Source organism: Salvelinus alpinus, chromosome 27 (genome assembly GCF_045679555.1).
Source record: "Salvelinus alpinus chromosome 27, SLU_Salpinus.1, whole genome shotgun sequence".
NCBI lineage: Eukaryota > Metazoa > Chordata > Actinopteri > Salmoniformes > Salmonidae > Salvelinus > Salvelinus alpinus.
Window position 1 is genome coordinate 37176512 of NC_092112.1, and position 14531 is coordinate 37191042.

A 14531-nucleotide genomic window follows, 5' to 3' on the forward strand; every position below is an offset into this window, starting at 1 on the left:
CGCAAGCCCCATGTTCAAACGACTGAGCTACAGAGGACCACCGGCATAGGCAGACATCTATTGTACTGAACAGACATACCCACCGTGCTACTGTAGCGATGACCCCATCAAGCACTATACTACACCCAACAGCATAGACAGAGATCTAACCTACAAACAGTGGATCTGTGTTCAAGGCTATGTAGCAGTGACCACAGTACAGCGTGCTACAGACTAGGAAGGACTCATTGATCCAGCCCACTATGGCTGGCTGCATCCTGCATCCATTAGTGAATTAGATTACAGATAGGACTAACAGCAACATGGGTGGCTTTCACGTTGTTCTGTATGACCAATGTGGTGACATTAATAGTACAGTATCGTTACTCGTGTGATGTGTATGGATGTGTGTGTGGATGTGTATTTACACACACTGTTATTGTGTGAGTGTCAACAGTGTGTGTGTGGGGTGTGTGTGTGTATACAGAGTGAATACGTGTGAGTGTGTGTGTGCGTGTGTGTATTTACACATAGTGTTATTGTGTGTTCGTTAACAGTGTGTGTGTACACAGAGTGAATACATGTGTGTGTGTGTGTTTGTGTGTGTGTGTGTGTATACAGAGTGAATATGTCTGTATGTTTTTACACACAGTGTTATTGTGTGAGTGTTAATAGTGTGTGTGTTTGTGTGTGTGTGTGCGTGCGTGTGTGCATGCGTGCGTGCGTGTGTGTGTGTGTGTGTGTGTGTGTGTCTGAGCTACACCCTTGCCTTGGCCATAACTCCTCTAAGGAGGCCAGAGATAGAGGTCAAGGGGGTGGTCTGTATATAACAGTCTTCTCATAGTGACTCATATTCCAGTGGAGAAGGAAAGAGGAAGTGGCTTGATAAGCCTTGGCCTCGGCTCCATCCATAAAACGCATTCATCAAAAGGCTATTGGAAGAACATTAACTCAGGCAGCCTCATGTAGAGCCAAAACCAGTTTAAGCAACACAAAAGCCATCTTCACACTGCTGATCCAACATGGAAGCTGTTATTATTATGCTGCTAGGATTTCACATTTTTGTTGATTTTAGGTTATATGGTGGTGCTTTTGAAGACAGATAGAGGAGACATGGATATAAATGTGGTAAGGAGGTCAATGGAACATATGTCATGAGGGATAGGAGAAGGATACTGGTTCTACACATCTGATCTAACTAAGTAGGTAGTCATCAAATCCATCATGATTGATATATTGTAACAGGCCCAATGTACAGTCGTGGCCAAAAGTTTTGAGAATGACACAAATATAAATTTTCACAAAGTCTGCTGCCTCAGTTTGTATGATGGCAATTTGCATATACTCCAGAATGTTATGAAGAGTGATCAGATGAATTGCAATTAATTGCAAAGTCCCTCTTTGCCATGCAAATGAACTGAATCCCCCCAAAAATATTTCCACTGCATTTCAGCCCTGCCACAAAAGGACCAGCTGACATCATGTCAGTGATTCTCTCGTTAACACAGGTGTGAGTGTTGGCTGGAGATCACTCTGTCATGCTGATTGAGTTCGAATAACAGACTGGAAGCTTCAAAAGGAGGGTGGTGCTTGGAATCATTGTTCTTCCTCTGTCAACCATGGTTACCTGCAAGGAAACACGTGCCGTCATCATTGCTTTGAACAAAAAGGGCTTCACAGGCAAGGATATTGCTGCCAGTAAGATTGCACCTAAATCAACCATTTATCGGATCATCAAGAACTTCAAGGAGAGCTTTTCAATTGTTGTAAATAAGGCTTCAGGGCGCCCAAGAAAGTCCAGCAAGCGCCAGGACCGTCTCCTAAAGTTGATTCAACTGAAGGATCGGGGCACCACCAGTACAGAGCTTGGTCAGGAATGGCAGCAGGCAGGTGTGAGTGCATCTGAACGCACAGCGAGGCGAAAACTTTTGGAGGATGGCCTGGTGTCAAGAAGGGCAACAAAGAAACCACTTCTCTCCAGGAAAAACATCAGGGACAGACTGATATTCTGCAAAAGGTACAGGGATTGGACTGCTGAGGACTGGGGTAAAGTCATTTTCTCTGATGAATCCCCTTTCCGATTGTTTGGGGCATCCGGAAAAAAGCTTGTCCGGAGAAGACAAGGTGAGCGCTAGCATCAGTCCTGTGTCATGCCAACAGTAAAGCATCCTGAGACCATTCATGTGTGGGGTTGCTTCTCAGCCAAGGGAGTGGGCTCACTCACAATTTTGCCTAAGAACACAGCCATGAATAAAAAATGGTACCAACACATCCTCCAAGAGCAACTTCTCCCAACCATCCAGGAACAGTTTGGTGACGAACAATGCCTTTTCCAGCATGATGTAGCACCTTGCCATAAGGCAAAAGTGATAACTAAGTGGCTCGGGGAACAAAACATTGATATTTTGGGTCCATGGCCAGGAGACTCCCCAGACCTTAATCCCATTGAGAATTTGTGGTCAATCCTCAAGAGGCGGGTGGACAAACAAAATCCCACAAATTCTGACAAACTCCAAGCATTGATTATGCAAGAATGGGCTGCCATCAGTCAGGATGTGGCCCAGAAGTTAATTGACAGCATGCCAGCGCGGATTGCAGAGGTCTTGAAAAATGTAGGCTACTTTTTGCTGGGGGGCAATGAGGAGATTCAGAAACGTTCCACCGTGTGTTTCCATGACATTTCCATTGTTTTGACCTCTTTACCACATCTATTGTTGACGTAAATATCATAATATTGAAAATATCCCAGCAAAGGAACCAATCAGAACGGAGATGGGTGTGGCTAATATTCAGACCCATATAGGTTATGGTAATGATAAGGGTCAGGGTTAGGGTTAGGGGTTAATGTTTGGATTACTGTCAGGGGAGGGAACGAATAGGATACATTCAGTCCCGGTTGTAGGAACACAGTGCTTCAGTGTGCAGAGAGTAGCTGACTGTATGTATGTGCGGTTAGTGTGTGTGTGTGTGTGTGTGTGTATGTGTGTGTGTGTCTGTGTGCGTGTGTTTGTGTGTGTGTGTCTGTGTGTGTGTGTATGCGTGCGCGTGTCTGTGTGCGTGTGTCTGTGTGTGTGTGTGTGTGTGTGATTCAGCCTTTCAACTTACCTTGAGGAAAGCCCTGACAGGAGAGGGGGAGAACCCCTCATAGAGAGAAAGAGAGAGATTGAGAGAGAGGATGAGAGAGAAAGAGAGAGCGGAAGAGAGAGGAAGAGAGAGATTGAGAGAGAGGAAGAGAGAGGAAGAGAGAGATTGAGAGAGAGGAAGAGAGAGGAAAAGAGAGATTGAGAGAGATTGAGAGAGAGGAAGAGAGAGATTGAGAGAGAGGAAGAGAGAGGAAAAGAGAGATTGAGAGAGATTGAGAGAGAGGAGGAGAGAAAAAGCGCAGAGGGAGAGAGAGAGAAGAACCCCCATAACCCTCCACCGCCCACTGAGTCAAATCCTACTGCCCCCCCCCCCCCCCCACACACACACACACACTCTCCCATATGCTTCATTAACCCAAACTCAACCATTACGTAACTGCACTACATGCTCACAAGAGTGGAAGAGTACAACTACACTACCAAACCATCACAGTAGGAGTGTGTGTGTGTGTGTGTGTGTGTGTGTGTGTGTGTGTGTGTGTGTGTGTGTGTGTGTGTGTGTGTGTGTGTGTGTGTGTGTGTGTGTGTGTGTGCGTGCGTGTGCGTGCGTGTGTGAGATACTCCGTGCCTGTGAGAATGAATGTGTAGTGTCTGCATGTCTGAGTGCAGGTTGGACTTTGTGATTTGCCTGAGTAGTGTGTATGGTATCCCTGTGTCTGTGTGTCTTTATTTTCATGTTGTGTTATTTGTGAGTCTCTGTGTGTGTGTGTGTGTGTGTGCCCCCAGCTCCTGTGCTGTGTAGACAGACAGGTTTGGACATTAGAACAGTGCATCTGGGTGCCTCTCTCTCTCTCTCTGGTCTGCGTGTGTGTGTGTGGTCTGGAGGCAGAGCAGCAGAGGCTGTTTCCGCTTCACATGAAGACCTGTGAGAACGTGTGGTGAGAGGAGCCGCACACACGCACGCACGCACGCACGCACGCACGCACGCACGCACGCACGCACGCACGCACGCACGCACGCACGCACGCACGCACGCACGCACGCACGCACGCACGCACACACACACACACACACACACACACACACACACACACACACACACACACACACACACACACACACACACACACACACACACACACACACACATACGGCCTGGGGTGGCACATCCTATCTAGCGGTCAGTGGTGCTCGTACACGTAAAAGCCGCTCAGCCGAGGCAGAGAAAATAGAGATCTGCTTTATTTTGCCCAACTACGCTCCCCCCGTTGCTTCCTGTCTGGAAAGCCCTTTACTGAACATTGGATAATCATACTCAAAGTGAGTTAGGAAAGCGGCGTACACGCCTGATTTACTGTATGTGTCTATGTACGTTTTTGGAAGAGATTTGTCCAGACTTTGTCGCGCTGACTCATGTGGTTATAGAATGAGGAGGATACGGTAGCTCCTGACAGAGAAGCAGCAATTCAAACTGGGTCATTAACAAAAACGGCTTTAGTTTAGTGAGGTGGAGTAACTTTTCCTCATACTGCAGCGGAACTACAGGCACATTGGGACAGTAGCAAAAAGCCTGCTCACCACTTACATACAGTTCCGCTATAGAGACCATACTGCCTGCACTACCAGTTAAACAATACCACTACTGGGCACTTAGTGGTGGCAGCTCAAAATCTACTGTACATCCTGTTTCCCAGGACTCTACAGTCTTAGATACGCAGGGAATAAACAAACAAATCATTTAGCAAACTATTGGCACCAAATAACTATTGGCACCAAATGCTCCACAACAACCCCAAGTTAAGTAAGCCAAGTCAGTCGTCTTGGAACTGTTAGACATGGCAACTACGAAAATAGAAACAGAGATAATCCTACATATGTTTCTGCTTATGACACCCCCCAACAACAACAAAACACTGTTTGACACAGGCAGTGTATATTCACACACAGCCATTGTGTTATTTCTCTGAACACTGTATCTATATCCTCCGTTCTCCACAGTGTACCGTTCCTAGACACCCATACTGTACATACCACCTACATGTGGCAGTGGTCAGCCTGACCGACCCTGTGAACCTGCGGTGGAATCTATATACCTCGTACTGTATACAGTATATACTGGTCTCATTGGAAAGAATTAACAAAAAAACAGAGCAAACTAGAATGCTATTTGGCCCTAAACAGAGAGTACACAGTGGCAGAATACCTGACCACTGTGACTGACCCAAACTTAAGGAAAGCTTTGACTATGTACAGACTCAGTGAGCATAGCCTTGCTGTTGAGAAAGGCCGCCGTAGGCAGACATGGCTCTCAAGAGAAGACAGGCTATGTGCACACTGCCCACAAAATGAGGTGGAAACTGAGCTGCACTTCCTAACCTCCTGCCCAATGTATGACCATATTAGAGACCTATTTCCCTCAGATTACACAGATCCACAACGAATTCGAAAACAAACCCAATTTTGATAAACTCCCATATCTACTGGGTGAAATACCATAGTGTGCCATCACAGCAGCAAGATTTGTGACCTGTTGCCACAAGAAAAGGTCAACCAGTGAAGAACAAACACCATTGTAAATACAACCTATATTTATGTTTATTTATTTTCCCTTTTGTACTTTAACCATTTGTACATTGTTACAACACTGTATATATATATAATATAACATTTGTAATGTCTTTATTCTTTTGGAACTTCTATATTTGTAATGTTTACTGTTAATCTTTATTGTTTATTTCACTTTTGTATATTATCTACTTCACTTGCTTTGGCAATGTTAACACATGTTTCCCATGCCAATAAATTGAATTGAGTTGAGATAGAGTGAGAGAGATAGAGCGAGAGAGATAGAGCGAGCGAGAGAGATAGAGCGAGAGAGAGAGAGAGCGAGCGAGAGCGAGCGAGAGAGATAGAGCGAGAGAGAGAGATAGAGTGAGAGAGAGAGAGCGAGCGAGAGAGATAGAGCGAGCGAGAGAGATCGAGAGAGATAGAGCGAGAGAGAAAGATAGAGCGATAGAGAGGTAGAGCGAGAGAGAGAGCGAGAGAGAGTTAGAGCGATAGAGAGAGAGATAGAGCGAGAGAGATAAAGCGAGAGAGAAATAGAGCGATAGAGAGAGAGACAGAGCGAGAGAGAGCGAGCGAGAGAGATAGAGCGAGAGAGAGATAGAACGAGAGAGAGATAGAGCGAGAGAGAGATAGAGCGAGAGAGAGATAGATAGTGAGAGAGAGAGATAGAATGCATCTCTGACTGTGAGACCATAGTGGTATAATACGATGCCGTCTAGATCTACCCAGGATTTTAAAAAGCTAGCACGCTTCACATTCCAGCTCAGGCTTCATCCATGTTATGAAGGTGGATATTGATCCTGCAGTTGTCGCTAACTCTAGCTGGCGTGTAACTGCGTGTGCATGTCGCACATGGTTAGTCGAACGCCAAACTTTTTATTGAGACGTTGCTGAAACCATCATCCATGTTAGTGCCACCTTTACCTTTTTGCTGAAATTAAAATGAAAGAAAAGTTATCCTGCAATTTCACGAGGCTATGGTGGGAAATAAGATAGAAGTGTGTCGTCTTTCTTTCATTACGCGGATCGTTATTAGCGTCTCTGGTGCACAGTGGTGTGCTAAGCACAGCCACTTATTTTGAAGACTCGATACAATTATTTTATTAAGTCATTACGAAATATGTAGTGTGATATGTATTTGAATGTTACAATTTTTAACACGTATAAGAACATTTAATAAATACAATATTCAATCAGTTGTCTTCCTCAAATATGGTTCCTGAGAATGAAGGAGACGATGATGCAGGGAATCTGATTTGATTGGTCCTCAACTCGCAGCTCAAACACTTCATTCAGGATAAGTGGAGTTAGCCCCGAGTTAGCCTTTCCCGGAGCAGGTTAGTTCTTAATGATTCGTTGCCAATAGAAATGTACCTGGCTAAAAGGTGAGCCACTTTCTTGTCACCAGTGATCCCGAGTTGAACTCAGAGTTGACCGAAGTGAGCTCCCTAACTGCTCTATCTCGCGTCGTTGTACACCAATCTGGATGAGAGACTGGAGTGGGTTGACTTAAGGTAGGGAACGGAGGAGGACGTGTGTGTGTGGTGGAGGTAGAGGGTTCATTCAGTATAATGCATTTGACCCACGCAAACAAGGATACGCACACATAAACACACAACCACTACCATACTAGCCACAGCAGGGGCCCTTTCGCACGCACTTTGGTTTGGCATAGCACCGTGATCAAATCAAATGAAATCACATTGTTTTGGTCACATACACATATAATTAGCAGATGTTATTGCGGGTGAAATGCTTGTGAAAAAATTGCTTGGGAGCTAGAAGCAGAGCCATGTCTGTCGGCGCCATCTTCATATGATGGTAGATAGACGCTGAAGAGAACACTTCTGCAGAGAAATGACGCCTGTGTGTCTGCCTATGGTATGACTGTGTGTGTGTGTGTGTGTGTGTGTGTGTGTTTGTGTGTGTGTGTGTGTGTGTGCGTCTGTCCGTACATATGTGTGTGTGGGTGTAAGACCTTACTTTGGGCGTGGGGCAGGAGGCGGTGGAGAGGCGCGAGGTGGCCTGGGCACGGGGCGACTCGGAGGGCGTGGTGCTCAGAGAGGCTGTGTCTCTAGGGAGGACTTGGACACCCCTGGAGATGATGCTGTCTGGGATCTACACACACACACACACACACACACACACACACACAGAAAGAAAGAACAAGAGACACACACACACACTCAAATAATGGCCCATTATGACTGTAGAATTTGTATTACATACACATTAGATATATATTAGATAGCATGCTACACATTAGATATTAGATAGCATGCTACACATTAGATATTAGATAGCATGCTACACATTAGATATTAGATAGCATGCTACACATCTGACCCTTTAACGTTGACTACCTTCACCATAGCACAGCATCTTGTGCCTCAGTGCTCATTATAGGCAGTGCATATTTGACCAGAAGAAAAGAAATGGCAGCAGACGGTGGTACACTAACCCAATGTTAACTTTCATGCCTTTCCCTAACCTTAACCTCACAAAAATCACAGCTAACCTTAACCTAACCCTCCTTCCTAAAGCAAACCTTAATACATTTGGACCCCCATGCCTAAACTAAACCAGTGGAGTAAACCCTACAAACCTTACCAGGCAGCTTCTATAACCAAGAGCCACTGAGACACTTCTAAGTGTGATGATATTACAGTAATGAATGAATAATGAATGAAACTGGGCAATATGGACGGTATGATATGATTTTCAGGATGATATGAGGATAGATTATAGATCACAGAGATGAATCAGGACGTATGTAATAGACATGGCGGTGGTTCACCGTACACAGAGTAAGTCTAGTCCTGGACAAAAAAGCAAAGTCAATGGACAATCTTCATTGAAAGTGCTTTTTATTCCATGACTAGGATTCATCTGTGTCCAGGAAACTGCCCCATAGATAGCATGTAATCTTACCAATGAATGTCCATGACTGGACAATGAGAAAAATGCCAGGATGGAGATGGGATTGGACCGAAACCTGTTACCATGACATTAGTACCACAGAGCTATAAGTCCACTCTGATGTTGGACGGGACAGGAAAATGAAAATGGACAACTGTCACTTCAATGGACGATGAATCAGGCATGCACGCACGCGCACACGCACACACGCGCACACACACACACACACACACACACACACACACACACACACACACACACACACACACACACACACACACACACACACACACACACACACACACACACACACACACACACACACACACACACACACACACACACACACACACACACACACACACACACACACACACACACACACACACACACACACACATTCATAGCACACACGTAACACACAAACACACACACGAATGGTCCATCTGAAAAGCATTACATTTGTACAGAATGATTATGAGAATGTTGTATGAAATAATAATGATGACATGGAGGGTGGTGTACTCATAGGAATATGTACATACTCTACACACTGTATGTGTACGTCTCGATTCGCCACCCTTTTCCCAGTGTGCATTTGTACACTTCCCATCATGGATTCATGGTTGAAACTTCCTCTAGCCAATGCTTACACCAATCCAATGTTTTTAAATCTAGGAGAGGAGTCTTGCGAGTGCACAAAAAAGGTGGAGAATCGGAAAGTAGACATTGCACATGAAGGTTTGATCAGAGTTCTGCCAGATTCCCGTTCCCTTACCTCCCCATTGGTTACCTTGGCGGCGATGGAGGCGGCGGTGATGTGCGAGGACGAGGAGTCCTCAGTGGATGCCACACCGCTGTCCTTCTTCTCATCGTCCTCCTCCTCGCACTGCACGCCCTTGTCTTCCGTCTGGCGCCGCGGCGAGCTATTGGGGGGTGGTGAGAGGGGAGGCGGGGGCGAAGGGAGGTCCTCCAGCTCGTCCACTGCCTCCTTCACCTTGACCACGGCGTCCCGGAGCAGGTCAATGGCGTGGGGCAGCGCGGGCAGGATGAACTGGAAACACTCCTATTGGAGGAGAGGTTAGAGGTCAGGAGGAGAGTTAGGGGTTAATACAACAGGTTGATGTCGTGAGACAGCACAGGCAGGAGGAACTGGAAGGAGGGGAGAGGGTTAGAGATTAGAGGTCATGGAGAGAGGAGTTAATACAGCTGATCAACAGCATAATAGTAGGGTAACAATATCAAGTCTGTCCTGCCTATGACTCAGACTGCAGGATCATCTCGGCTCTTGTTCATAGAAAGCTAGCAAGCTAAGGTAGTGGGTTGAACTCCTGAAGGGATCACTTGCACATATTAAAAATGGATTCAATTGCTTTGGATAAAAGCTTGTGCTAAGTGGTAGTAGTACATATAGTAGGTTGGTAAACTGGGGACTAAGCTAGGACTGTACAGACCAGACCAGACCCAGAACCAGACCCTGACAGATCAGATGCAGATCAGACCCATACCAAACCAGACCAGATCAGACAGAGATCAGACCAGAACCCGACCAGCGCTGGGTTTCCCAAAAGCATCTTAGCACTAAAATCATATTTCGTCCATATAGTTTCAATGGAATAAAGATGATCTTACTGCTATGATGCTTTTGGGAAACCCAGCCCTGACCCTGTCCCAGATCAGACCAGCCTAAGATACAGACCAGATCAGACCCTGTCCCAGATCAGACCAGCCTAAGATACAGACCAGATCAGACCCTGACACAGATCAGACCAGCCCTGACCCTGACCCAGATCAGACCAGCCCTGACCCTGACCAGCCCTGACCCTGACCCAGATCAGACCAGCCCTGACCCTGGCCCAGATCATACCAGCCCCAGATACAGACCAGATCAGACCCTGACCCAGATCAGACCAGCCTCAGATACAGACCAGATCAGACCCTGACCCAGATCAGACCAGCCTCAGATACAGACCAGATCAGACCCTGACCCAGATCAGACCAGCCCCAGATACAGACCAGATCAGACCCTGACCCAGATCAGACCAGCCTCAGATACAGACCAGATCAGACCCTGACCAAACCCAGACCAGCCCTAGATACAGACCAGATCAGACCCTGACCCAGATCAGACCAGCCCCAGATACAGACCAGATCAGACCCTGACCAAACCCAGACCAGGCCCAGATACAGACCAGATCAGACCCTGACCAAACCCAGACCAGGCCCAGATCAGACTAGATCAGACCAGATCCAGACCAGAGCCAGACCAGACCAAGATCAGACCCTGACCAAACCCAGACCAGCCCCAGATACAGACCAGATCCTGACCAAACCCAGACCAGGCCCAGATCAGACTAGATCAGACCAGATCCAGACCAGAGCCAGACCAGAACAAGACCAGACCCAGACCAAACCAAGCTCGTTCCAGTCGCTAGCTGCATCGAACTGAAAAGAGGAGTGATCCAGGGATGTGTGTGCTTTGGGGACCTTTAACAGAATGTGACTGGGAGAACGGGCGTTGTATGTGGAGGATGAGGGCTGCAGTAGATATCTTAGATAGGGGGGAGCGAGGCCTAGGAGGGTTTTATAAATAAGCATCAACCAGTGGGTCTAGCGACGGGTATACAAAGATGACCAGTTTACAGAGGAGTATAGAGTGCAGTGAATTGTCCTATAAGGAGCATTGGTGGCAAATCTGATGGCCGAATGGTAAAGAACATCTAGGCGCTCGAGAGCATCCTTACCTGACGATCTATAAATTACGTGTCCGTAATCTAGCATGGGTAGGATAGTCATCTGAATCAGGGTTAGTTTGGCAGCTGGGGTAAAAGAGGAGCGATTACGATAGAGGAAACCAAGTCTAGATTTAACCTTATCCTGCAGCTTTGATATGTGCTGAGAGAAGGACAGTGTACCGTCTAGCCATACTCCCAAGTACTTGCATGAGGTGACTACCTTAAGCTCTAAAATCTCAGAGGTAGTAATCACACCTGTGGGAAGAGGGGCATTCTACTTACCAAACCACATGACCTTTGTTTTGGAGGTGTTCAGAACAAGGTTAAGGGCAGAGAAAGCTTGTTGGACACTAAGAAAGCTTTGTTGTAGAGCGTTTAATAACATAAAATCCGGGGAGGGGCCAGCTGAGTATAAGACTGTATCATCTGCATATAAATGGATGAGAGAGCTTCCTACTGCCTGAGCTATGTTGTTGATGTAAATTGAGAAGAACGTGGGACCTAGGATCGAGCCTTGGGGTACTCCCTTGGTGACAGGCAGTGGCTGCGACAGCAGATGTTCTGACTTCATACACTGCACTTTGAGAGAGGTAGTTAGCAAACCAGGCCCAGAAGAATGGAATGGTCTACCGTATCAAAAGCCTTGGACAAGTGAATAAAAATAGCAGCACAACATTGCTCAGAATCAAGGGCAATGGTGACATCAGTGAGGACCTTTAATGTTGCAGTGACACATCCATAACCTGAGTGGAAACCAGATTGCATACCAGAGGGAATACTAAAGACATCAAGAAAGCCAATAGGTTGATAAACAAGGCAAAATAGAAATAGGCCTTTCGAAATTAAAAACTCCCCCACCTTTGGAAGATCTGTCTTGCCGAAAAAGGTTATAACCAGAAAGGTTAACATCAGTATTCAAAACACTCTTCCTTAGCCACGTCTCAGTAATGACCAACACATCTGGATTGGAGTTGTGAACTCACACTTTCAATTGATCCATTTGAGGTAATAAGCTTCTAGTGTTAACGTGCAGAAAACCCAGGCTTTTACGAGAGCAGAAATCAGTGAAGCAGATCTCAGAGCACAAGTCAGAATTGGGGCTAGCAACAGTAGATGGGCCAGGGTGTACATGCACATTTCCAGATATCATCAGCAGTAATACAATCAGGGCACGGCAGAGGACAGGGAGAGCTCTGCAGTGTTGATTTATGACATTTGAATGTGCATTAGATGGCAACAAGATCACATTGTAGAGCAATTTCATCAGGTAACATGAATACAAAGTCGGCGAGAGATTGTTAGAATAGGATGGGAGGCCAAAAGTCTGTGTAACCAATAGAGAGTCAGAGTCCCGAGTGTTGTAACAAACATAGTCTGTCCCACGGTTGGGTAAACAAGAAAGTCTTGTAATCTGTGCAATTATTTAACTTCCTGTGCATTTTAAGCATTGCAATAATAGAGTACATAATTAATCAAGTCCTTATTTACGCCAGGTTACAAACAGCTGCCCTCCTTTCTGATGATGCTCTATGTCCTATTCATTAATGCACATAACATATTTATACCAGGATTAAAGTGACAATAGTAACCTTTATTTAAAGTGATTTTGTATAGCTTCAGCCAGTAGATTTGAAAGTAGCGCTCACGAGCCAACACTGGTCCCCGAAAATCCATTTAGTTAATGCTACATCCTGCAATTTTGTCTGCAATTTGTATGATAGTAATAATAATAACTAATTAAACTTCTATAGTGCTTTTCATAATAGAAATCAAACAAGCAATATACCATGGCAGGTCATTGAGGTCAACCAATAGATATGTTAAGAATTTCAATTTGTACAATATGTTACGAATTTGTAAGTGCTTAAGTTCCCGTTCAATCTCTTTAACTGTATCAGTAACCTTCTGTAAGGTTGTTCTATAGGGCAGAAAGAAATGGGGTGTGGGGTGATGCGCACACATAACATGCATGATGTGGAAGCATACTCTCTGGGCATGAAAAATACACACAGACACACAGACACACAGACACACACACACACACACACACACAGACACACACACACACACACACACACACACACACACACACACACACACACACACACACACACACACACACACACACACCCCTCAGACAGACAGACATACAGACAGACAGATATGAAAGAGACTGAATGGATGAGTCCCCGTATGATGCAAAGCCAAAGCCCAGCAGCACTCTCGGTTTTAGCCAAGGTACACCTCTCTCTGCTCCTCTGCTCTCTACACGGGTTCCACTGTTTACGCTCCCTCCTGAGTTTGAAGCCAACTTCTGAACTGTTGGCCTGTGTGTGTGTGTGTGTGTGTGTGTGTGTGTGTGTGTGTGTGTGTGTGTGTGTGTGTGTGTGTGTGTGTGTGTGTGTGTGTGTGTGTGTGTGTGTGTGTGTGTGTGTGTGTGTGTGTGTGTGTGTGTGTGTGTGTGTGAGAGAGAGAGAGAGTGATAGAGAGAGAGGGAGAAAGAGAGAGAGTGATAGAGAGAGAGGGAGAAAGAGAGAGAGTGATAGAGAGAGAGGGAGAAAGAGAGAGAGCGAGAAAGAGGGATGAAAATACAGAGATTTTAGCACGGGGCTAAGCGTGCTCACACTTGCACATTCTAAAGTGGGCTAGCTGGCCCTGCTCCAGAACAGGGTTAGCACCAACTTTTCTGGAACCAGTGTGAAACAGGGTCAAGAACAATGCCAAGAATGGTCACTGTCCAATCACAAAAGCTGCATTGCCAATTAAATGACATATGCTCGTGATGCCTGTAATGCGTTCTGCATGTTATTTTGATAAGTAAGTTCATACTATTTGATCCTTCCACCTGAAGACAAAAACCAAAATACTTTAATCCGTACAAAAACATTGGTTGCTATGCCTAACATTTTTTTTTGCTATTGGCTAAGGGCAGCAAACACAAAATTTTGTTTTCATCTATTTTCTATTGACATTTAATTGGATATATCCATGATAATAATATTGTCAGACAGGCAGGCAGCAAGTTTTATACAAACCATCACTGTTAGAAATCAAAAGCTAGGCCAGAAGCTTTTGAAATAACATGTTAATAAATGCTATTGTTGATAACATTGGTCATGTGTCAGAGATCGACTGTTGGTGGCATGTTGTGTTTCCCCATTAGCACAGGGATTTCAAGTACAAGCGAAAATCCTTAGCCCAGGGCTAAAGCTTAGCCTGGGCTATGTTAGCCCAGGGACAGTCTAGCCTC

The 14531-nt window shown here is 45.6% G+C and overlaps 1 protein-coding gene across 10 annotated transcripts in view; it reads right to left on the reverse strand.

Annotated features, from left to right (window-relative positions):
- LOC139556499 (gephyrin-like) overlaps window positions 1-14531 on the reverse strand; it is a 107012-nt gene that overhangs the window by 40079 nt on the left and 52402 nt on the right. For 6 of the 10 annotated variants that reach the window (XM_071370528.1, XM_071370527.1, XM_071370530.1 and 3 more), the window contains exons 7-8: window positions 9325-9612; window positions 7611-7745 (exon numbers count right to left, since the gene is read on the reverse strand). In XM_071370528.1, coding sequence (XP_071226629.1) covers window positions 7611-7745; window positions 9325-9612 — 423 coding nt within the window. The remainder of the gene's footprint in view (window positions 1-7610; window positions 7746-9324; window positions 9613-14531) is intronic. The other 4 variants (XM_071370537.1, XM_071370536.1, XM_071370532.1 and 1 more) reach the window with 1 other exon arrangement.